At 42.1% G+C, this 26,072-nt stretch overlaps 2 protein-coding genes across 2 annotated transcripts in view; one reads left to right on the top strand and one right to left on the bottom strand.

The window, feature by feature from the left end:
* Positions 1-13,240, top strand: part of DHX16 (DEAH-box helicase 16) — a 31,665-nt gene extending 18,425 nt beyond the window's left edge. Inside the window, exons 13-20 of the mRNA XM_063291336.1 lie at positions 1,406-1,546; positions 2,755-2,917; positions 3,148-3,266; positions 3,985-4,052; positions 4,752-4,914; positions 6,359-6,520; positions 11,887-12,060; positions 12,990-13,240. Of these exons, the coding sequence (XP_063147406.1) occupies positions 1,406-1,546; positions 2,755-2,917; positions 3,148-3,266; positions 3,985-4,052; positions 4,752-4,914; positions 6,359-6,520; positions 11,887-12,060; positions 12,990-13,118 (1,119 nt within the window). The 3' untranslated portion in view covers positions 13,119-13,240. The remainder of the gene's footprint in view (positions 1-1,405; positions 1,547-2,754; positions 2,918-3,147; positions 3,267-3,984; positions 4,053-4,751; positions 4,915-6,358; positions 6,521-11,886; positions 12,061-12,989) is intronic.
* Positions 13,241-15,049: 1,809 nt separating this feature from the next.
* On the bottom strand, positions 15,050-21,955 carry C2H6orf136 (chromosome 2 C6orf136 homolog). Its single transcript, XM_063291335.1, has 6 exons — positions 21,751-21,955; positions 19,732-20,238; positions 17,650-17,738; positions 15,931-16,128; positions 15,522-15,591; positions 15,050-15,403 (listed from the first exon to the last, which is right to left on the bottom strand). The coding sequence occupies exons 1-6, from the start codon at positions 21,886-21,888 to the stop codon at positions 15,239-15,241; spliced, it is 1,167 nt and encodes a 388-aa protein (XP_063147405.1). The 5' UTR covers positions 21,889-21,955; the 3' UTR covers positions 15,050-15,238.
* Between the last annotated feature and the right edge of the window lie 4,117 nt (positions 21,956-26,072).

Raw genomic sequence — 26,072 nt, 5'->3', positions numbered from 1 at the left:
GTATTCACAGCCTGCCAGGAGTATTCAACAAGCAAACGCAACATAGTTTTTGCAATTAACAGGCAGAAAATTCAGCATCAGCAGAGCATGCACAACAAAGAAATAAAAGCAACAATGGATAATAAAACTGTCGCATTATTAACAATGCTTATGAAATGCGCACAATGCGTAGTGCATTTTCATTTGCCTATTGGCTGCCTGCCAGCAAAGGAAAGCACAACGTAAGACACTCATACACAAAATGTAACTTACACCCTCTAACCTCCCTAGAGCAAAGCATTTTTAAAAGAGGAATATATTCGTCTACCAGACAGGAAGATTTCAGCAGTTCTGACATTTGACATCAGCCTTCCAGAATCGCCTTTGAAGATAGGGGCAACATCTTGTCTGGCTCAGCTAGGTCAGTGACCGGCATCCAGCAGCTGCAACATTTGCTTCAGGGTCTGCATAAGTAACTGCTGCTTTCCCCTAACCCTCTTTCTTCCTTCATCTTGTCTCAGGTCAGTAATAAAGGCCTGTAATTGGTCTAACACACTTTACTGACTGTCCTGGATTTAAAGACAAAAAAAAAAATCAGAAAATCAATTGCAGTTTGAAAGAAAAGGACTCAAGACAATCAGATTATTTGAAACACCACCATTCAAAACAGGCAGCCTTGTCGTGATCTCGGTAGCAAATCATCATGCTTTGTTCCAAGGTTTACATGAAACTCCCTGAATACAACTCTTTTTTTTTTTTGAGCTTTACACCCTTGGAACCTCCATTAGAGTTTGGAACTTTTTCACCTTCACAGTAAACGTATTTGAAGCTTCTTTACAGCAAGCTGTGCCATTGACCCATACAGCGTTGTTTATTCATATTAGCAAGTTCTTGGGTGAGATCTTTCAGGGCCTTGTTCCGTAGAATGTTTTTTAATGAAGAAGTCAGGATTAGAGCTGGACCTCCTTCACTGTAAGTGTTGTATTCTACGTATTATTTATGCACTTGAATATTCAGTTTGGATGTTGACAAATCTATTAGAGTCATAGTGACTTAAAAAAAAATGTAAAAACAAATTGAAAGCATCCATGATTAAAAAAAAGACATGCAATACATAAATAAGCCACAAAATAATATAGTATGCCAAATAAATTAGCTAAAAGAATCGCATTCTAGCTGGCACATAGGTACCCAAAGGCCCTGCAGAAGCATCTGGTCTTCTCTGCCTTCCAGAAGACCATCACCAAGCTTCTAGTAGCATCTTGTTCCAGAGTGTAGGTGCCATGATTGAAAAATAATACCTTTCTCTTTGAGCACCTCTCATCTCATGGAATCAGGGTACCACAAGTTATGACAATTATCGTGAGGTTTAGGTTATAAGTAGGTATCTTACCTAATCAGTTATAAATATCTCTTCTCTTCTCAGGTTGTTGTGGCGACAAACATAGCAGAGACATCACTGACCATAGATGGTATAATTTACGTGATTGACCCTGGGTTTTGCAAACAGAAGAGCTACAATGCTCGCACAGGCATGGAGTCACTCATTGTTACCCCCTGTTCTCGGGTATCTGCTTTCAGTACTTACTTCCCCATTCCCTTCCCCACCCAATCTCCCTTATTTGCTGAGCCTAATTGTCTTCAGATTTACCTGAGGCTTTCATTGAATCTGGTTCTCTTATTCCTGTTGGTGTTAATTGGTGTGCAGGAAATAATCTGTTAAGCATGCAGTTAACCTGGAAACTATTTTTGAAAAAAATCACAGGACAATGAGAAGTTATCAAGGATTTGTGATCTGTGTTTCTCTAAAGCTGTGAAGATGTAATTGGTTTTTTTTATGCAAGGTAATAGTGTTCACCAAGCCACCAGTGGCTCTGGCCATGCAGGGGCCTTAAGGGAAATAGTTAGCAAGTGCGCATGAGGCATAGTTCAGCTCCAGGGGTAGTTGGGCAAGGACTGTTAAGGGAGTATTATGATGTCAAATGAATTCTTCAGCGGACTCCCCTAATAACGGTAGCATTTTTTAAAAAAATGACCACAGCATCTTTTCCAATTGCATTCCCTGAATGTTGAGGAAAATTGGGATTTCCAGGAATCTATGTTTTTGAAATATACCTTAATTTATCACATGTTTCAATTCTTCACGGACATTATAATATATCTTTTAGAAGTTCGTAGTGGTGGTGTGCATGTGCATATTTAACAGGCTTACAGCATATGCCAAACCAAATAAATTCTGAGCAGCCTACATTTCCGCCATATGCGAAGGTTAAAATAACAAAAATAATCAACAACAATATAGATAATAAAATGTAGATGTAAGGTGTTATAGTGAAGATCTTCCTTGGTAGGAGTGCTGTTTCTGCAGTTAAACTACACACTTGTTTGTTTATTAAATAAAACAAGGTATTTTATATTACATTTTATAGCCGGTGTGATATAATATAAAATGGGACTAAAACTGCAGAGTCTCTAGTTGAAACAAGTGCCTATCTACAAAGCTTTACTTAACGGTTTTGGATCAATCATTATCTTTCAGCCTACCTACTTCATTTGGTTGTAGTGAGGATAAATAGTGGGAGAATCATATTTATTGCCCTGTGTTTCTGGAGAAAGAGGGACATGAATGCCATAAAAATAAACTCTGAATTAAGATTGTCTTAAGTTAGGAACCTATTTGTGTTTCTCCTAAATTCATCTCCAGAATCTGATGAAATAACAGTTCCACTTCTTACCAATCCTCAGTAAGAACACACATTTCATATTCTCCGTCAGGCTTCTGCCAACCAGAGAGCAGGACGGGCTGGCCGCGTGGCTGCAGGCAAGTGCTTCCGTCTCTACACAGCCTGGGCGTACAAAAATGAGATGGAGGAAACCGCAGTGCCAGAGATCCAGAGAACCAATCTTGGCAATGTAGTGCTTCTTCTCAAAAGCTTAGGTGTGTAATTTGGCAGTCTTGGGTAGGAAATAAAATAAGGGGATTGCATGCTTCATCCTATAGCACCTTATTAAGATTTCCCACAGTGGAAGTTGGAGCATTTTTAAGGGTCATATTTCAGTAGGTGCATTTTCTTGTGATGGAAATATCTAGTAGTCTCAAGGTCTTGTAGAGACAAGTAACTGGTATATGCGGTACTTAGCCTGGTTGTCTCTCCTCTCTTTCTTCAGGCATCAATGACTTGATTCACTTTGACTTCATGGATCCACCACCCCATGAGACTCTAGTATTGGCGTTAGAGCAGCTCTATGCCTTGGGGGCCCTCAACCATCTTGGTGAACTCACCAAGGTATGGTTCCTTAGATTCAAGGCTATTTTGTCAGGGCAGAAAGTGGATTTTGACAGTAGACTGATCCTCTATCAGTGGGAGTAAAGTTAGAGATTGGAAAAGAGGCTGAAGCTTCAGATTCATCTGTGCTTTCTACTTATTCCTTAGTTAAGATTCCATGGATTCATTGTGTTCTACATGGATAGAAGAGGATCTGTCATTATTATGTCTACAGTAGTAGGAGAGATTTCTCTTAACTTGGTTTGAGTACTAAAGTGTTATATTTTAACTCAGAGGGCCTGCATTAAGATTACTGTTCTGCTGCAAACTAAGCAGAGTCATCCTGGGCTATCACTGTATCTCAGCTCAGCGTACAGTTATGGTGAGGATAAAAGACCAGGGACGTATGTAGCTTGGAGGACTTTAGAAGGGGGTACTTGGTTACGGAGAGAGGAAATAGAAATGTCATGGAGAATGGTAAATGCCTGGATGCGGTGCGCCTGCATGTACCTTTTTATTCTGTTTGTCAAAAAAAGGGGGGGCGTGCCGGAAGGGCTAGTGAAACTGTTTCTAAGGACAGGTGTCACGGATGTCTTAAATTGTTGCAGATATCATTTCAAAATATTTGGCTATATACATCAATCACAGATAGTGTTTTGATTTTGGGGGAAGAATATATTACATTTGTGAGAGTTTTTGTCCTTAAACTGGATTTATTAACTCTGTGTCTTGTATTTAGTTGGGCCGGAAGATGGCAGAACTGCCTGTTGATCCCATGCTCTCAAAGATGATTCTCGCTTCTGAACAGTGAGTCCTTCTCTGCTTTTCTTGTTGTAGTTCTTTTTTTAAAAAAAATATGTGGCTAGTGGATACAGTCTTGCTCACATTTCTTCAGGAACCACGAGTGCAACATATTGTATCCGTCTCCTATTTCATAGTTCAATTCCTAATTCCCTATTATGTTCTTCCCAGGAATTTACAATGAATTAATTAATTCCAACTTATACAATGAGCTTACAGGGATAATTATGCAAATCCTATAGATTTACCTGAGTATTTCTAAAATGTAAATGATAAATGGTAAGCATAGAAATTTTCCTGGTTAAGTGTGGATAAAATTGAATTAAAATAAAATAATAAAATAAATAAAATAAAATAAAGCATTACCATGAAAAATGCTTCCAATTCTCAAGTAAAATTTTAAATATTGTATGTTCTTTTTAAGAGCCTGTCTACATATTTGACATTAATTGTAAATTGAAGTTTTTAATATTTTATTTGTTTAGAAAGTCTGATTTAAGCTGTGACTTTAAATCATACTGTTTCTTTACCTTTTCATCATTTGGCTGTTAATTTATATTTCCTCCTTTCAATCTGTCTATTCCCCTCTTCCTCTGAAGTTGATTTCACTGACTGCTTTTACTGCTGTTGCCCTGGATCCAATGACTTTGTTTCTACCACAGTAATACTCAACATTACTCTCCTTCTTTACTGAAAATTCCCCAGATACAAGTGCTCAGAGCAAATCCTGACCATTGCTGCCATGCTTTCGGTCAACAATGCCATTTTTTACCGTCCTAAGGACAAAGTGGTCCATGCTGACAATGCCCGCATGAATTTCTTCCTGCCTGGTGGAGACCATCTGGTTCTTCTCAATGTTTATACTCAGGTAAGGAAGAAATGTCAAAGCTAGCCTGGCTTCCTGCAGACTTTTAGAACTGCAATTCTTAGAATTCCCAATAGGGAAGAATATTTCACATCCTGGACAGTAGAGATGGGATTAATGAATGGAAGAGAGAAAGAAATGAGTCTAATCTTTGATGGAAGTTTGTCCTGTGAAAGCTCAAATGCACATGAATTTGAAAGCCAGCCACTCAAATGCAGATGAATGATGCATTTGCTTTAGAAGGGCAGGATATAAAAAGTTACACAAATACATACATACAAACAACTTCTTATATTCTGATTAGAAAAAAAATAACTTACCATCTCTTAAAGGAAGATCGAATGGGCTATAAGTATTGCCTTAAGGGGTACTAATTTTTTTTTTAATTCAATGCATTTTAGGACCAAGGTAATTATTTTTGTGGAGTCCTAAGTGCTCTCTGAGGTTGGTGTTTGCTTACAGATGTTTCATTACCCAACTTGGTAGCATCATCAGTGCTGGTGAGTGTGGGGTTTGTTTCCAGTGTTTGTGGGGGTGAGGTTTTCTCCTTGGTAGTCCCTTGATTAGTCTAGTCTAGCAGCGCACATCCATGAACACCAACTAACAGCCAGAAGACACAGTGAAAACTCCTTCACCTCACAGCACATGGACAGACTCAACCATACTTTCAACTGGGAGACTGTGGACATCCTAGACCAAGCTAAATCCAAAAACGCTAGGGAATTCCTGGAAGCCTGGCACTCAGACAAAGCAGCCATCAACAGGCACATAGAAATAAACCATATTTGCACACCATTCAAAAGAGGCAGTAAGAAAGCTAAGAACGAAACAAAAAGACCAGAATGCATCATCTCCAGCAGCCAACACCCAGATAAGCAGAGGTTATCACCAGACAGACAATCAAGCAGAAAACAATACCCTAATCAAGAAACTACCAAGGAGAAAACCATGCCCCCACCAACATGGGCAGGGCAAGCTACGGTATATAAACAGGGAGCAAACACCACACTCCCTCGCACTGATGATGCTACCTAGTCAGGAAATGAAATGTCTGCAAGCAAACCACCAAGCTCAGAGAGCACCAAGGACTCCACAATTCAACCCTGAGCTACATATATTCTCTTCTATTGGATAATTATTTTTATTGCAGAGGGCATCCAAAAGTATGATGATTAATCATTGCTTCTTCTGTGGCCATGTGTGTGTTTTATAATAGCTCTAGGATCTTAGTGCTGGATCTTCCATAGCTCAGATGGTGTTAGGTCCTATTCTCAGTGATACCAGGTAAAAAGAGTGTTTTCCGTGATTGAGGACAATAGCTGGTACAGTACAGGCAGGTTATTAATAGAACTCAGCCCTGAGTAGTCAAGTCACTGGAAGTATGGGATTCCTCACGTGAGATCCCAGCAAGCCTTTGATCAGTATCATTCCTTCCCTTCTCTCTTAGTGGGTAGAAAGCGGTTACTCCATGCAATGGTGCTATGAGAATTTCATTCAGTTCCGTTCTATGCGACGAGCTCGAGATGTGCGAGAACAGTTGGAAGGGTTGATGGAGCGCATTGAGGTGGATATTACTTCCAGTGAAGGGGACTACATTCCTGTCCGCAAGGTACAAGCACCCTGCACCTGTTACTTCCTTCAGCTCTGGATTTACATGAGGTGTGAATGTCTCTTTAGACAAGTGTATATGTATTTTGCATATTCACCTAATTTAGAAACCATCATACAGATAACCTCATTTTTTAAAATAGGGGCCAAAGATTCCTAAAGTTGCAGAAGGTACCTTGTGAATATTTATTTATTTATAGTATTTTTTTACCCTGCTTTGCACCCTTTAACCTACAACCTATTAAAATGGCCTATTTTGTTTTTATTAAACCACAATAATGCAATGAGTTAGATCCCAATTTAGAGTAGAACCTTTGAAATTGAAAGTCGGCAATGACTAATTTAAGCTCAGTTGGTTTCAGCAGATTGACTCATAGCTTGATGTCTGAATCCAACTTGATGTATTAATGAACTCATTAAAGCAACATTATAAGAGAGTTTTAATCATGGTTTATTGAATAAGTCATACTGGCCTGGCGCACAGTGCTTACCCTTCGCTCAAGATGCTAAGCCAAAAATGAAAACCATTTGTGATTTAACAGTCTAATTTCAGCCATCAACACAACAAAGGTTAACAAAGATTATGATCCCATTGGAACAAAGGACTGTATTGTCCTAAAACTCAACAGAATGGATTCCACTCAAGTCTCTTTCAGAAGGATGTCACTATCTTTACATAGGTACTACGGGTGAAAGTTCAGGCTATTACAAACATTCTTACATATAAAACGTGTACAGTTTGCTGTGTCCATGTGATGCTTGGCTGCATCTTTTACGCTTGTAGAGCCACATCTACTTTTCCCGCTGCCTGGTTGATTGATCTGGTTGCTGGGTACCCAGTGCTCAGCTACATACAGCAGCGGTCACCAAGAAGTAGGAAATTTCGTTGCTTCCCTCTTCCTTCTGGAGGTGGGGGGGACAGTGGTGTGTGCGTGTAACTGGTCCCCTGCATGACCATTCTCTGCCAAATTGCACAGAATTATTTTTCTTCCACTGTCATAGTTACGTGGGAGGGGGGTACTTAACCAAAATCCATTCATTTCCCATGGTTTCCTCAGAGTGGAAAGCATGTAAAACATGTGAAGATCTTATTTCTCCTCTAGAGCAGGACTGGGAAACCTTTCAGTGGCAGAGAACTTAACATTTTGGGGAACCCAGTGGCCCGAGAGGGCAGCGCAATGATGCGAAGTGGGTGAGGCTGGTTTTTCTTTGTGTTTTCTGGAGGAGAGGGATTGTTTGGTTTTGAAATTGTGTTAAACTTCTTGCATGAATTTTATTACTGTACAGATTCCATTTTAATTCCTGCTGCAAAATGGTTTTGCCCATTTTTAGCAATCCTGGTCAACGGAAGCTCTGGGGGTTAGAAAGAGAGGCCTTACAGGTCGCCTCCCCAGTTCCAGAGACACACGGGAGCCTTTGATGACAAGAATTGTGTGTGAGAACCCAGGACCTTTTAAACATTTAAATAATTAAATACTGCCTTTTTATCCAGGCTCCTGGGATAAAATGTCTATGCTATACTTTCTTTTCCACTTCTCCACTGAGCAGGGAGACATTCAAAGTTTTAAAAGCTTGATCTTGAAATTGCATAAATCAAACCTATTGCTCATTGCTTCTGTCTGACCTGACATCTCTTTCCAGGTTGCCCAATTTTGTGCTATCATTTGTTGTATCCCTACCTACGGTTGAAATTCAGCACAAATTTTGGTGATTGCCACTACTATTCGTTCTGTTGTTGTTGTTTATTCATTTAGTCGCTTCCGACTCTTCGTGACTTCATGGACCAGCCCATGCCAGAGCTTCCTGTCGGTCGTCAACACCCCCAGCTCCCCCAGGGACGAGTCCATCACCTCGAGAATATCATCCATCCACCTTGCCCTTGGTCGGCCCCTCTTCCTTTTGCCCTCCACTCTCCCTAGCATCAGCATCTTCTCCAGGGTGTCCTGTCTTCTCATTATGTGGCCAAAGTATTTCAGTTTTGCCTTTAATAACATTCCCTCAAGTGAGCAGTCTGGCTTTATTTCCTGGAGGATGGACTGGTTTGATCTTCTGGCAGTCCAAGGCACTCTCAGAATTTTCCTGCAACGCCACAGTTCCAAAGCATCAATCTTCCTTTGCTCAGCCTTCCTTATGGTCCAGCTCTCGCAGCCGTATGTTACTACGGGGAACACCATTGCTTTAACTATGTGGACTGTTGTTGTCAGTGTGATGTCTCTGCTCTTAACTATTTTATCGAGATTTGTCATTGCTCTTCTTCCAAGGATTAAGCGTCTTCTGATTTCCTGACTGCAGTCAGCATCTGTAGTAATCTTCGCACCTAGAAATACAAAGTCTTTGACTGCTTCTACATTTTCTCCCTCTATTTGCCAGTTATCAATCAAGCTGGTTGCCATAATCTTGGTTTTTTTGAGGTTTAGCTGCAAGCCAGCTTTTGCACTTTCTTCTTTCACCTTCATCATCAGGCTCCTCAGTTCCTCTTCGCTTTCAGCCATCAAAGTGGTATCATCTGCATATCTGAGATTGTTAATGTTTCTTCCAGAGATTTTAACTCCAGCCTTGGATTCCTCAAGCCCAGCTTGTCGCATGATGTGTTCTGCGTACAAGTTGAATAGGTAGGGTGAGAGTATACAGCCCTGCCGTACTCCTTTCCCAATCTTAAACCAGTCCGTTGTTCCGTGGTCTGTTCTTACTGTTGCTACTTGGTCGTTATACAGATTCTTCAGGAGGCAGACAAGATGACTTGGTATCCCCATACCACTAAGAACTTGCCACAATTTGTTATGGTCCACACAGTCAAAGGCTTTAGAATAGTCAATAAAACAGAAATAGATGTTTTTCTGAAACTCCCTGGCTTTTTCCATTATCCAGCGGATATTGGCAATTTGGTCCCTAGTTCCTCTGCCTTTTCTAAACCCAGCTTGTACATCTGGTAATTCTCGCTCCATGAACTGCTGAAGTCTACCTTGAAGGATCTTGAGCATTACCTTACTGGCATGTGAGATGAGTGCCACTGTTCGATATTGTTATCCTTCCTATACAGATCTTCTGTATATTCTTGCCACCTTTTCTTGATCTCTTCTTCTTCTGTTAGGTCCTTGCCATCTTTCTTTTTGATCATGCCCATTTTTGCCTGGAATTTACCTCCGATGTTTCTAATTTCTGGAAGAGGTCTCTTGTCCTTCCTATTCTATTGTCTTCTTCCATTTCCGCGCATTGCTTGTTTAAAAATAATTCCTTATCTCTTCTGGCTAACCTCTGGAATTTTGCATTTAATTGGGCATATCTCCCCCTATCACTGTTGCCTTTTGCTTTCCTTCTTTCTTGGGCTACTTCTAGTGTCTCAGCAGACAGCCATTTTGCCTTCTTGGTTTTCTTTCTTTGGGATGTATTTTGTTGCCGCCTCCTGAACAATGTTGTGAACTTCTGTCCAGAGTTCTTCCGGGACCCTATCTACTAAGTCCAGTCCCTTAAATCGATTCTTCACCTCCACTGCATATTCCTTAGGAATATTAGTGAGCTCATATCTAGCTGATCTGTGGGTCTTCCCTAATCTCTTTAGTTTCATCCTAAATTGTGCAAGAAGAAGTTCGTGATCTGAACTACAGTCAGCTCCAGGCCTTGTTTTTACCGACTGTATAGATGTCCGCCACCTTTGGCTGCAAAGGATGTAGTCAATCTGATTTCGGTGTTGTCCATCTGGTGAAGTCCATGTATAAAGCCATCTCTTAGGTTGTTGGAAGAGAGTGTTTGTTATGCAGAGTGAGTTGTCTTGGCAAAATTCTATCAGCCTATGTCCTGCTTCATTTTGTTCTCCCAGGCTTGCCTGTAATTCGAGGTGTCATTTGACTGCCCACCTTAGCATTCCAGTCTCCCGTGATGAAAATAACATCTCTTTTAGGTGTGTTGTCCAGTAGGTGCTGCAGATCCTCATAGAACTGCTCTACTTCAGCTTCTTCAGCATCTGTGGTTGGGGCGTATATTTGGATCACTGTTATGTTAGATGGCTTGCCCTGAATTCGAACTGAGATCATTCTATCGTTTTTTGGATTGTATCCAAGCACTGCTTTAGCCACTTGACTATTAATTATGAAGGCTACTCCATTTCTTCTGTGGTCCTCTTGTCCACAGTAGTAGATCTGGTGGTCATTTGATGTGAAGTGGCCCATTCCAGTCCATTTCAGTTCACTGACGCCCAGAATGTCTATCTTTAATCTTGACATCTCACCAATAACCACATCCAATTTGCCCCGGCTCATAGATCTTACATTCCAGGTTCCAATGGTGTGTTGATCCTTTGAACATTGGATTCGCCGTTCACCACCAGCACCGTCGGCCGCTAGCCGTCCTTTCGGCTTTGAGCTAGCTGCGTCATCACGTCTGGGGCTAGTTGAACTCATCCTCTGTTCCTCCCCAGTAGCATTTTGACCACCTTCCGACCTGGGGGTCTCATCTTCCATGGTATACCGACATATCTCTGGTTGTACTGATCCATTTAGTTTTCACGGCAAGAATACTGGGGTGGGTTGCCATTACCTTCCCCAGGGATCGCGTTTAGTCTGACCTCTCTGTCATGACCTTCCCGTCTTGGGTGGCCCTTCACGGTTTAGCTCATGGCATCATTGAGGTGCTCAAGCTCCAGCACCATGGCAAGGTAACAATCCTTTGCTGAAGGCTATTTGTTCTACAGTTACTATAATAATGTATTTTATGTAATTGTATTGCATTTTAAAAAGTTTTATTAATAATTACAGGTCTATGTACTTTATTATTGAGCATTCTGGCCCATAGGCCGTAATAAAGGTTTGATTTGATTAGAAATTGCATATAAATATAAGCAAAGACTGGCTTTGCAGCACAGATCTCTATACAGCTAGGGCTTTTCTATTTCTTGTGACAGAGCTAATTCTCAGGAAACTGATTCTGGTGCACTTTCTCATGCCCTGCGTGATTATTCTTGGCCCAGAACCAGTCAGTGAATTTTGCGGCTTAGTGTGGATAATCTTCCATCTAAATTGACTTGATTAAAATTTCCATCTGTTAACAAGACTCCTTCTGAAATATCCAGTGCCTTGGCTATCAAAATAACTGCAGTAATCCCTGGCATTCATAAAAGATTGTGAGAGCTTTCAGAATAGAACTCGTCTGTGTAATTGTTCAGATCATAGAAACTCACCTCCTCAACACACTTCACACACACACTCATGCACATACGAATCAAAGCAGCAGTGATCGATGGTTGGGATTGTTTCAAATAATGCATGCAAAATATAGCTGATTTTTTAAAGGGGAATTTAAAGCCGCCTCAACATTTTCACTGTTTTCTTCATTTCCCCCCCTCGCTTTTGGCCCTTCCTGCTGTTTCTACAGGCCGTAACAGCTGGTTTCTTTTATCACACTGCCCGGCTGACCCGTAGCGGTTACAAAACAGTCAAGTACCAGCAAACCGTGTACATCCATCCCAACAGCTCCTTGTTTGAAGAGCAGCCCCGCTGGCTCATTTATCACGAGCTGGTCTTCACCACTAAGGAATTCATGAGGCAGGTGAGTTGAAACACGTCCCTGCGTCTCTGAAGCTTCTGAACAGAGTTTCTCCTTGGAGATGAAACGTCATCCGTGCTCAAAGGAAAGCCGATCTGTGAATATAAAAGGTGCTTTGGGTCAGATAAAAATGTTGCACAGGAAGCATTAGAAAATACCTATCCTTGACAAGTGGAATAGGGGGAGCTAAATCCTTTGCTTGTGAATTTGTAGCGTTTCCTCGTGGGCTTCCTGCTGAAGTCTCATAGCCCCCCCGTAGAGCATGTAACTTGCAAGTTGATCTACTCCTGGCATCTTCAGGGTTTAAAAGGATCTTGGATGATTATCTTGGGAAAGGTATCTGCACAGGAGCTGCTGGTAATCAGAGCAGGCAATTTTATGGCTGGTGGATCCAAGCTGTGGTCGGTGCAGAAATTTTGATACTGATTGATTGATTGACTGCTCAAATTTAGCCACCACCCATCTCCCCCAAAAGAGGGACTCTGGGTGGTTTACAGTAAAATCCAGCGCAAAATATAAACATTATATCCATATTTTCTGAAGGTTTGTGCAGCATGGGATCCTATTAATTTGCTGCCTTTTCTGTGGATTTAGCTCCGTTCTGTTCTGTTCTAGTCTAACTCGGTATTTAATGTACTTGTTGCTTCACCTTGCTGCTGTTGCTGCAACTGTAAAGACAGAGGTGACTTTTCATTGGTGGAGACGATTGAGAGATGGGAGAGAGATTTAATAATCAGATACTAGTTGGTCTTTTGTAGAACAGCGGTTTTGGACCGCCTTCTCACCCAGTTCAGTCACCCACACATCACCCTTGAGCACAGGTCCATCCCCTTTCGACCTGGCCGATCCGCAGGGAAGACGTGTTGGGGTTTCCACAGCCAGTGCTGAAGTCGGAAGGAACGTGGCTGGAGAGCCTCTCTTGTTTTCTGCAGGTCATTGAAATCGACAGCACGTGGCTGCTGGAAGTGGCCCCTCACTACTACAAGGCCAAAGAGCTGGAAGACGCCTCGACCAAGAAACTGCCCAAGAAAATGGGGAAGACACGGGAAGAGCTGGGATAAAAGAAGAGCCAGCTCCCGGTTCTGACTCTTCTGGGACTCAGTGGCACCTTTGGACAATTTTTTGTACAGCTGTGTGGTTTTGCTGTCACTCAGAAGCATAAAATAAACACTTTTTTAAAATAAGCTCCTTGTATCATTTGCATGCATTCTCTTTCTAGACAAGTTTAATCTCTTTTTTTTAAGAAATCAATTTCTTTTTTAAAAAGACTCTTTGGAATACATATGGCCAGCATTAAGTGTTAAATTCATCTCCAACATTTTAAGGCACTATTATGGCATCACTGTCTTTCTATCTTGCCTTTTTGTGGGATGTAAAGGCGGCATCCATGCGGGTTTCCCCTCATTTTAGCCTTGCAACTGCAACTTTGGGAGATCATTATTGGCATAAAGACTTCCTGTGAGTTCTGTGGCCAAGAAGGGACTTGAACCGCATCCTCCTCTTTGGTGCACTTTGAACCCAGCATCAAACCAAGCTTTTGAGTTCCACTGAAATAAGCAAGTAAGTGTCTATCTTGGATTTTCTCTCTTTTGCCGAAGTGGATGAGGTGGTAATAAGCAAGAATAAGCAGTTATGCATGACGCTGAGAAACCGCACTCCCTCAGCCACCAGAAATCTTAATAGATCTCAGCAGCATACCATATAAAACTTTCCATAATTCAATACCAGCAAGCAGAAAACCTGTTCTGGTATGCGTTGCATTAGATTCCATGCGCCTCTCACAAAGCCCAGATTTGTGTGTTCAGAGATGCTAATACAGTAAACAGAATGGTGCAGAAATGTGTGTTGCAGGTAGCGTATTCTGAAAATAATTTTAACAGAGCATAGGCTGACTTCTCAAATTCGGACTGAAGAAAATTTTCCATTCCGAACTGAGGCATTTGACAGAAGGGTATTATGCAATAACCTCAAACAAGCCCTGCCTTTCAATCCCCCTGGGCTTTAAATGCATGAAAATGACCACCTTACCCTTACTGAAAAGTAACTTTTAAATATTAGATTTATGCTAAATATTAGATTTATACTCAGTATTAGATTTATAATAAACTAATATTTTTGCAGCTTTCTCAAGGAATTTTGAATATTAAAAATTATTATTGGAATGTTTAAGAATGTAGGAAGCAAAATGTATTTAACAGAACAATACAACATTCCAGTCTGAAGTACAGCAGGATGGTCAACGCCTCACAGTGGAAATGAAGTATGGGGGATACTGGGAAAATACAGCTTTTCTTGCTCTACCTTACCACCACCCCTACATGACCCTCACGCCTTAGGAAGAAGGCAGTGGCAAATCACTTCTGAAAAATGTGGCCGTGAACACCGTGTGGGTAGGAGTCAAGACTGCCTCAGGCAGTACGTTCTAAACGGAGTGCCATCTTCAGAATTAAAGACGCTGGTGGAATAATTGTTTCCCGCTTTTTAGAGCTACCAGATCTGGACTGCAGATAGCCAGACCACCACTGGGTGCAGTAACAAGACACAGAAAACTCTTTGCCACCCAAGCAGTTACCTGGATTTTTGCAGTCCAAATCAAGTAGCCCCTTTACTACTGTTACGTTTTTACCACTTTTGTTGTTCCAATGAACTTTTTCATCCCATTTAGCCTCGACCTCTCTCTCCACGGAAGAGGTGAGGAATGCTTCTGATCACCATCACCACCACCTTCCTAGGTTTATTATGACACTCCAAGGCTTTACTCCATTCCTTCTTTCGCTTCCCAAACAGCCTTGATAGCAAGAGTTGCTGTCAAGAGAGCAGCTATGCTTCCACATTTTTCATGTGCCCTAAAAAGTCTTTGGGTTAGGGACTTAATCATTAGGTAGGGACCATGCTGTACGTTTTATGGACAACAGGCCTCTGATCTTATTAAGGATGAAGATGAAATTAACTACCTCCTTGCAGTATCTTTAGCCTAATGCACAACTAGACCTTATTTCCAACATAAACCTTTTATTATATACAATATTAGATTGCAAACATCTTTACAGCACTTGCTGGTGCAATTAACAGCACCAACAGGGGCAACACCCACACTATACAGAACAAACACAGATATACAATGAGCTGTTTAGTGGCATCCTCCTCACCACACAGTGTGGCAGATGAACCAAGAGAGGTATTAACTAGAGGGCAAGGCTGAACTATGCCCTATAGTCTGTTGATGCCCCTTGCTGTTTACTAGCCATGGCAATAGTGATGGTCTCTGGTCCGACAGCTCCAGGCCCAGCAATGAGGCTACAGCAAGGTTTTTCAGCTTGTTCTGGAGCGGCTGGGATGGCATGAGCTAAAAGGAAAGAAAAGGCAAAGTTAGTTTCTACACACTTGTCAAGACCCAAGCAAAGTTTTGGGGCGGCAGCTGGGAGTTATACCAGTACCACCTCTATTCACGCACAGAAACTCACCTTGCTTACTCTGTGACACTTAATTAACCCTTGTGGATTTAAGAAGAAAGTGGAATAGGCATCATAAGTTCTGGAAGAGGAATTAAATGAAAATTAGCCAAGCCAGACTACATTCTGGCTACCTCTTAGACAAATACAGCTGTGAAACTATAGTATGTTTTGAATATCTATTTTACTCCATCCTAAAAGGCTTGGTTAATTTTAACCGCACTTACGTCACAAGTCAACAAGCATAGCAAATCCGCCCCTATTCAGAAGACCAGCCCTCGTCTAACAATTCCAAAAGAGAACAGTAGATCTGTCAGAAAAGGGTTAGACAGAAGCAAGCACTGCTCTAAAACAAGAGCAGTCTACCTCTGCTTTTCTGTTTCAGGCCTCAGGGATTGCTACCCCATCAGAAGTGCCTCACCTGTAAAATTCAGGTTTGTTCCTGAAGAAACGCATCAGGAAGATGTGGAAAGGCAGTCCTCTAATCCGCCACCGCACTTGGATGCTCCAGTTCTCAGGGTGTTGCGTCATCTTCATCACCTCCAGGTGCATATGAACAAAATAGTTCCAGGCCAGAAAGCGGCACAAGAGAATTGCCAGTTGATACATGATTAGGCCACTGGTGGTAGAAGTGAGAAAAGAATAGTTGGAATAGGAATCTGCTGAATAACCTCACTGTGGAAAAGTCTCCTTATCTACACATAAACATACCTCAGTGCACATTTAAATAATTCTCTCACCATGGATTTCTCACATATATCTAACTACGTCTTACACTCATACCTCTATTTCCTGTCCTATCCCATGTAAGACAGATGACTACAGGGCTACCTCAATCAAAATAACTCATCCTGAACTATTATCTCTGACTACAAAAAGACAGATTCAGCCTAAGTATAGTAAAAGTAGTCCTCATTTCGTGACTGCCTCATTTAGTGACTGTTCGCAGTTATGACGGTGATGAAAAAGTAACTTTGTGACTAATCCTTGCATTTATGACTTTCGCAGGTCCGTAAAGCAAAGGAAAGCTGAAGTAAGAACATAAGCACAGTCGTGTTTCACTTAGCAGCCACTTTGCTTAATGACCGAGTTGCTGGTCACAATTGGGGTCACTAAACGAGGACCACCTGTATTTCCTCTCAGAAAAAGAATGGTATAGTTGCAGCCATAGCATTTGGAAAGGGAGACTGAATCTTTGCCTACAACAGCCCTCAATGACTGCAATAAAATTTATATCTATCATACAGATCATTATAGATGAGGGCTCTGCTTCAGTCCCCAAAAGATGCTTGGAAACACAAACAGTGTGCCTGCCTGCAACATCTTAAAGCAGCTTCACCTTTTCTCAGGACCATGTGACAACGGCCAACATCAACCCTGTGACCTCAAGGAAAATCATGGCTGCTTTAATAGGGTGCAGGCCAGGCACTAGGCTTCTGCTCCTATATGCTCCAAAGCAGCTTTTGGAGACTGAATCTGAAGTGCTGGATAGCCCACAAATCACTTATATGCGCTTAGATTTCACAAATCAGTTATACTGGGGAAAGAAGAGGCAGCTTTAATGAATCAAACAGATGACAATACAACTGTTACCACAAACAGAATATGGATTATAACAGCTAAAAGCCCTTAGGCTATTTGTCAGAAAAAGAAACGATATAAAGCAGTAATTGTTCAGTAATTATTGTAGCAACTGACAATATTCCACATCAGTACAAAATGATGATGGGCCAAGACCTTACTTTATACAGCTGCCTCCTCCAATATACTCTTAGATGAATGAGGGAAAATTAGCAGATTTTCTGTCAGTGCCAGTGCTGTCCATCCATCCATCAATTCATCCATTAGATAAGGTAGTTGCTTTATTGGGTAAAGTTGCAAAGAATTCCCTTAGAATCAGATAGTTTCCTGTCTTCTAAGATCAAGGACCAACAATCAGTTGTAGTTACATCTGGGAAACTTTCCAGGAGGAAAAAACTTGCCCAGCTCTCCAATGGTTAAATTGCTTATGTAAGCGTAGACAGTATTTCTCTGTATAAATCCTCAGTGTATTATGGAACCTTTCAAACTCATCAAAGGGCAGACAATCCAGCCATCAGGTATTCCAACTTCCCACCTCCCTCCCCAATTCAGGACTTACCGTGTTTTCAGGTGCAGAATCTCATTGATGAATTCAACGTCCTGGGAATACATTGCGTAATTATGGCCTCTCAAAAAAAAGGCTGGTAACTGGAGGGATGGGACAGAGAACAAGAAGAGCAAACAAAAGTGAGGAATTTATCACCCATAGATTCTCAGAAGTACCCTGGCAACATTTTGCTTTGTGAGTTTTCTGCCTATATTCTGCTCAGTATAGATGAAACTAATTCTTATTGAATTCTAACGCCTCAACTTTCCATGTATGGGAATACAGATTTCACAATCTTATTATTTTTGTTCATTCTTTAAATACGTGACTATGTGTTGAATCAATAATTGGTTAATAAAATGTGTTGGGATCCTACATACATACCTGAAGTGCATGGATCAGCCTCTTGGACCTCATGGATAATTTTAGACTATTGTGGGAATGGGTGAAATATAAATGCACATAATCAAGCCCCTTTGGGGATTTTTTGGAAACCAAATCAGAGTTTCAACCCCCTTACAGAAAAGACTGAGACTAAACAGTCCTTAAGATGAAATCCTGTGTTTGCAAGCTTTCAAATGTAGTGCAATCTATTTCTAGGCCTTCTGTTTCATCTATAAAATATGATGGTGTTTAAGATACACAAAGCTGCCTTACAACAGAATGAACTATTGATCTATGAAGTCAAATATTCTTTACATTAATAAACCACATAATCATCTGCTATATAACCCTTTACTTGCAGATGCCAGAAGCCAAGACCTCCAGTATGTTTTAAACTATACTGCCTCCACAAATAATTGTCTTAGCCATTTCCTTACAATATAATATTAGAAGGACTTGTGCTATAGCCTCAAAGGCTTAGAGATCTATGGCAAATCATAAATATTGAACAAGCAATTACAAAGCAAAAGTCATTACTCTTTCTCTGATCATTAAGAAATGCAGGTGTGGCTAAGGCAGACAATTTAAAAAGAACACACTGGTGCTATCCTACAAACCGCAACAAAGGGCTGAACATGCCACAAAACAATGTTCTGCCCTTCCTTCAAAGGTTTCTCAGATTTAGGATAGTGAGGCTTCCGAACAGAGCCTCTTTTACCAGTCCAAGGTCAAACGTTAAGATAAGTAGTGGCTCATAAAGCCATCACAAAAGATATTGGGATCCTGGAATCCATTAGAACTAACTCACATGTTATGCCTTGATGTAGCAGAGTCTTTGACCAAGTCAGTAAGTTATTTGAATGCGCCTTATAGAAAGAAAGGAGAATTCTATATTTTTTTTAAAAAAAACACTGCAGATAAGGAAACAATTTATTGAAGGCATTTACCAGGTACCCCCAAAATCACATTTTATTGTGTTGTACTTAAAAAATGTATTTTTCCATTTCCAGCTGCTGACACGTAACTTATATTAAAGAGAGAGTAATTAATAGTATGTACGAACAGATGAGGTTAGGAAAGATCCAGGAGCTGCTTGAACCTCAGAACAAACAAGAGGACAACAGAGCACTCTGCAAACAATAGCTCTTTCATTTGCCCAAGGTACATTTGACAAACTGTCTCTCTCACAACAGTCTTTATCCAATGTCAGGTTCATAATCAAGTAGTCTCCCAGCCAGCCCTACCATTTCACAAGGGGAAAAAAAACCCCTACAGGTAGTCTTCGCTTAACAACCATTCATTTAGGCTCAGACTTATGATGGTGCTAAAAACCCGACTTATGACCAGTTCTCACACTTACAACTGTTGCAGTGTCCCCACGGTCACATGATCACAATTTGGGTGCTTGGCAACTGGTTCACATTTATGACCATCGCAGCATCACATGGTCACGTGATCACCATTTTCGACCTTCCCAACTGGCTTCTGGCAAGCAAACTCAAAGGGGAACTGCGTGATTCGCTTAACGTCCACGTGGTTCATTTAACGCCCACAGTGATTCACTTAAAAACAGCCGCAGAGAGGTCATAAAATTAGGTCAGATTTGCTTAATGACCACTTCACTTAGCAACCAAAATTCCAGTCTCAGTTGTGGTCATTAAGCGAGGACTACCTATATTTTCCCAAACAACAAAATAACGACACTGGTACCTCTTCCTGTAATTTCTGGTGCATGATTTCGAGATGCTCCTCCATGTCATGGTTACTGCTGCCAGGAGAACTGACTGGGGAGGGAGCCCCAGGGGTGGCCCGGAAGGGTGCAAGGGATGCGGGTGCTGCCTCAGAAGCTTGGTAAGGCGATCGGAACTGCCAGCCATGAAAGAGACTATACAAAGAGTCTAGAGAGGCACTGTCCAGTCCTTCGCTAGGTCGTAACCTAGGGTTATCCTCTTGCCTCCCGTTCTCCAAAATGATTGCATCTTCCATGCTTTCAGGAGGGGAGGGAACAGTCGGCTGGAAAAGGGCCCTGGTCTCCAGGCTGCTGTACTTCAGTCCATAGTTGATCACAGTACAGTTTTCTGCAGAAGAGTGAGACAGAGCTGGAAGGCGAGGGACAGCTTCTGACAGCTTCTTGGAGAATAGGGAGTGAAAAGTCAGTCTTACTGAAGTGGAAGAGATAACCTCAGGAGGTAATTTATCCCAGGATGCAGCCAAATCCTTAAAAAAAAAGAGCGGGAGAGATTTCAGAATAATGAACCTAAATTATCAAAAAGGTCCAGTTCTGTCTTTGGCACTCCTGAAAGGCCGAAGCAGCATTCAAACACTTAGCTCGCTTTCCTGGGCCATCTGATCTCACCTGACAGGGCTGCACAAGGACAAGCCTTCTTCGCAGGAGAAAAGCAAGTTTGCTTTATCTGGGCGATGCATGCAGAGCACAGAATTGTTTCACAGAAGTCGGAACAGAACTTTGGTAACGAACAAAAATCTTTGATATTTAAATGCATGCCCTGTTTGTTTGTTTTTTTATTAAGGACCAACCACAAGATAGAATATCTTATATTCTATCATAATTCATTCCATTAAGAGATAAGGAATCATTTATGTCTCAGAACTGTGGGGTGTCATAACAATAACATTCCTGCATGGCATACGATAAAACAAAAAACCATTTTTTATTAATCCGTTCAATTCTGTCCAGTTCTTGGAGACTCCCTGCAGTTTCCTTGGCAAGGTTTTTCAGAAGTGGTTTGCCATTGCCTGCTTCCCAGGGCTGAGAGAGAGGGACTGGCCCCAGGTCACCCAGCTGGCTTTGTGAGTAAGGCAGGACTGGAACTCACGGCCACCCGGTTTCTAGACTGGTGCCTTAACCACTATGCCAAACTGGCGCTCTAAAACAAAAATAAGAACATAGAATTGGCTCATGAGAATGAAGGCCAAGTCTGTAATAGAAGACAGGAGCCCAGCAACTATTTTGCAGGCAAAAAAGAGCCTTAATGGGTGCAAAGCAACTACAGATTGAGGTTCATAACTCATACACTGACCTGCATGGAAACAGGAATGAAATACATTTTCAGTGCAAGGACTTGCACTTTTTTAAACTGTAGCTGATCTTTAAATGGCATACCAGTGGCTGTGCTGCAAGACTTAAACTAATTTCATTCCATGCAGCTCATCCTATATTATGCTTCCGGTATTTAATAACTGCTCCTCTGGTCACATCTACAACCGAGTAGCAACTTTTGGAAAGACCGTGAGCCACACCCAGATTATCAGGGGCAGATGCCGCTCTCCCCCTCAGGTTCCACATCCCTGCTGCGCGGGGAGGGCTTCTACTAACAAGCAGAGCGAGCTGTCACTGGAGCAGTAGGGGCGGATGCGCGAAGTCACCGGCCACCTGAGCCGACGCGGCTAATTTCAACCCGGGAATTCTACCGGATCAAGCCAAGGGTCTGTCAGTCCCCCGCAAGGGAGATCTGCAAAGGCGGCAGGAGACCAACCTCAGCGCGCGTGGCTGTTTCTGCAAAGGACCCAAGTGCTTCTGTCCTCTCCGCGGTCCGCCGGGACCCCTCGCCTCCCAACAACCCTGCTCCCTGCACATCTGGCGCCCAAGGGTTGCCTCGCCCGCCCTTGTCCATTCACAGCAGCCGCCCACGGCCCCGTCTCCCCTCCCGGGAGGAGCCGGGATGCCCGGCCACGCCCGTTCCGCCGCCGCCGCCGCTACTCACTCACCCGCGGCCGCAGCCGCGCCGGGTGGCAACACCGCGCCGAGTCGCCCTGGCCCAGGCGGAGCGGGCTGCTGCTCCCGTCCCATCTCCACGAGCAGCGGGCGCCCACCCGCAGGGCTGCCTTCGGGCTCCGCTGGTACATGGCGCGCGCGAGGCGGCCTTCCTCGCCCCCAGCCCGCAAGACCAGAGCAGCACCTCCGCGCGAGCGCCGCCGCTTCTGCCGGCTAAGGCACGACGCCTGCGCTGACCGCGGCGCAGGCGCGCTTCTCCAGTCTCCTTGACCAAAGGAGGCACCGGTACTGCACGCCGGCCCTCACCCCGCCGCAGGCCCGGCGTGAACTCTGCGAGCGGAGAGGCGCGTGCCACTGCGCCTGCGCACTGGGAAGGTCGGCTAGGGCTCAGATCCGCCGCCCTCCTGCGTTTGCAGCGAGGCTTCCTGTGCTTGGCTGTGACCGTGTCCTCTGCGCGCGGAGCGGGAGTCCGGGAAACGCACGTGCGGCTTGCAACGAAATGCCACAGCGTGGACAGGCACCTTTCCACACCACGTTCCATTACAGTTCCCCAATTTTCCCCTATTAGTAATTCCATTACATTTCCCCAATTTTCTCGTTTTTTCCACCACGTCCCATTACATCTCCCCAATATTCTCATAGCACTCCTGGGCTACTACAGTATGTTTTTAGTGAGCATTCCAAATGTTTTTTTTTCCTGGAATATATGTGCACTGCAAAAACCTTGAGGTTGCTTCAAAGTGATCCCTTTTTCACATGAGAGATGCCCCTCTCCGATGGCATTCAGGAAGATCCTGAGGACCAAGCTGTTCTCCAGAACATTCTGCAGTAGTTAGACTTGATTATCTTTTTATTTGAATTGATAATTGGATTTGGGAGATTTGATTTTAATTGCTTTTCATTTTTAATTTCTACCCTGGATGTTTCAATTCTGTTTATGTCCTGTAAACAACTGAGAGGCTACTCTGAGAGTAGGTATAAATGTAATAAATATTTTGGATACAGATGGAAAAATTAGGGCAATTAGCCTCAAAGGCAGGCAAGGTACAGCTTCCTTTCCTTGTAGTGCTTTGAAATAGTCATATCCCCAGCCCCGCTCAAAGTTCCTAAATTCAAGGTCTGGTAAGAAATAAAAATCTAGTACAGATTTCTAATGCTGAAGGTTGTAATCAGATTTTTGCTGCACTGAGAACTTGAAGTGGGTACACCACCTTCTGGAAATTCTGAGAATACATTGCAAAAATGGACGGGAGGGAGGGCTTGCTCATTCCCAAATGCTATCACAGCAATTTTCCAGAATATTACCTGCCATCCACTCTTCCCATAGAACTTATGCTACTACCCCTGCTAAGCTTTGTCCCTTTTCTGAAAGCTGGACAGGATTCAAATGATTGATTAGGTGCAGCTACTGTGGTTTAATTAGCCTTGTGGGGTGCAGAGTGGTAGGCAGCAGAATTGCAAACGAAACTCTCCCCACAACCAGAGTTTGATCCCAACAGAAGCTGGATTCTTGGGTAGCCAGCTCAGGTCGACTCAGCCCTCCATTCTTCCGAGGTTGGTAAAAGGAGCTTGCTTGCTGGGGAAGGTGACGACTGGGGAAGGCAATGACAAACCACCCCGCTATAGTCTGCCAAGAAAACGTCACGAAAGTGGCATCCCCCCAAAGGGTCAGACATGACTTGGTGCTTGCACAGGGGACCTTTCACCTTTCACTGTGGTTTAATTCTCTGAACAAGCTTTTGGAGCCCATTTGGGGCTCAGAAGATTTTGGAGAGAAGACTCCAAAAGACTGCGTCTGGGATTTTGAGACTGTGTAGCTGGTCCTCTGACAAAACAATGCTCCAGGCTGAAGCCACCCACCATTTTATTTTCTAAGAACAGCTCCGGGGTGTAGGAAGGGCCCAGAGACATTGCTAGAAATACCCCTTATGCTCAAGGCTGGTGGTTTGGCTTGCAATCATTTTTAACGCAAGGCTCTAACATTTATTTAAAATATTTGTATATCACCTCCCCTTAAGCAACATCTCAAAATGGTGCATGTATTTTCAAAAGCATTAAAAAATTGCATCCCTGCTTTATGTAGTTTATGGATCTGAACGGATTATATACCTAAATTTGCATGGCGAAGATTGAATGAGATCCATTGTTCAATGGATCCTTTTTCATCTGTTCAAAGACACATTTTTCCACCCTGCCTTGTTTGAGCAACTAAATTACAATATGTGGTTGTTGTTGCTTTGTCACAGTCTACCTCTGAATTATAATGAAATGTTGTTCTGTGTTCTTCCAGCTAGTCATTACTACATAGGTTGATGGGCTGAGTTTTCAAAAAGTTTCCTTCTGTCATTCTTGAAATGAAATTAAAACCTATGTCAGTCATTTTTGTTCTTCATCAAGCCAACTATCCATTCTTCCTCCCACTTCAAACGCCTTAAAATTCTACTTCAAAAGCCAGAACACAGATTCATCCAGTGGGCCAAGGACACCTTTGGATTTCGAAGTACTGAACAAAAACCAGCTCACATCTACTGCTACTATCTTTGAGTTGCACTACAGAGGCATCTAATCAGAAAGTGAGAGACCTTTTTCTATCTTGAGGTAGTGTTTCATACCGGTTGCTCACTTTTTCATTAAATCCACATTCATTCATCACTCATTCTTGACTCTTGTCTTGTCTTGTTTTACCACATATACTTCATAAGTACCTCACATATAGTGCACTCAACATACTTTTACGTTTCTCCTGACATACCCAACTCTTACCACAATACGCAAATTCATTAACTTGCTCTATTTTTTTCCATTTATGTATAACCTGCAATCATTCACTCTATTTCTCTTGACAAACACAACTTGGCCTATGATACATTGGTTTTCAGATCCTACTCCTTGTTGCATCATACAGTCTATCATTTTCTGCAATCATTTGGGTTCTAAATCAAAAACATAGTTTGGATACAAATAAAAATCCTAGCTGAGAAATTTACCTTTTATTTAAAGGAAAACATAGCTATGGACCTAAATTGTGGCCTTTCAACCCAATTTTTGGTGATGACAAGGCATGAGAGAGTCATCCTAGAGATTAAGCAGTAAGTCTTTGACTTGGATCTTCATCAAGATAGCAACAGTGGTGATTTTTGTGTGGACCTCTCTCCGTAGTTAATTGTAATATCCTATCTGTCCCATCAAAAAGAACATTTTCATTAGCTAAACTAAGTGCCTTGCCACTGATATTTAATTATTGCCACAAGGTTGCCTGGGCTGTTGTCCAGATGGCATGATTAAGACAGTTTTGCAAATACTATTGCACTGTTATTTTTATCAATGCTTGCAACCTATTAATTTTCCATCTTGACTGGTCTGATGAGAACACTCTATTTCTGTTAGTGGAACAAAAAAGCCTATTTGTTTATTCATTTAGTACATTTCTATGGCTGCCCACTCGTCAAATGATTCTGAGCAGCTTACAGAGCTAAAAGCAGTAACAAACATTACATTAACAAGGCGACCACGCTGAGAGAGTTGTAGTTCTGCCACAGAAATATCCAGGAGGTCACCAAATTTTGTTTATGATTCTCTTGTGAAGGATTTGGAATGACCATTGGCAGTCTCTGCTGACTGATTTACTTCTGCCCAGATGGTCTGCAAATTCTGTTATTTCCCTGGTCTTTTCCCCCTTTGTTTTTACCTGGCTGAATTGTAATGTATTCAACATTTTGGCCTTTAAAATAAACTTCAACTGCATACAAAAGTATATATACATTGATGTCTCTAACTAACGCGTCTCTAACATAACCACAAGCATCCCTTATATATTTACCCATAAATACATTAAACAACGAAGAGGGCATCACACTTCCTAGTCTTACTCCCCCTTCAGTATTGAATCATTTGCTAAGCATTCCATTTATTTTCCACCCATACTTTATGTTCATCATATACTCCCTTATCACATTCAGCAATCAACCTTCAACCCCATATTCATGGAGAACAATTCACGTCTGTTCACTTAAATTTAAATTTAAATTTCTTCTAAATCAACAAACTTACAATAAACTTCCACACTTCACACATGCCTCAGAAACACCTGCCTTCATAAGCGTATCCTGTCCCATCATGTCTATTATTAAATCTCTCCTCAGATGAAAGGACCTCACAAGGGTCAGCAAAGAAAGGGAAATGCCAGTTTTATTTTAATCAACCTTCTCCAACTACATCATGTAAATTGGTGTAGACCAATGAGGAATTTCAAAATGAAAAAAAACTAGCATAAAATAAACAAGGCCGTACCACTTAAAACCGAGACAGGGTGAGG

This window comes from Candoia aspera, chromosome 2, assembly GCF_035149785.1.
Source record: "Candoia aspera isolate rCanAsp1 chromosome 2, rCanAsp1.hap2, whole genome shotgun sequence".
Lineage (NCBI taxonomy): Eukaryota > Metazoa > Chordata > Lepidosauria > Squamata > Boidae > Candoia > Candoia aspera.
This window is presented reverse-complemented; position numbering and strand designations above follow the sequence as displayed.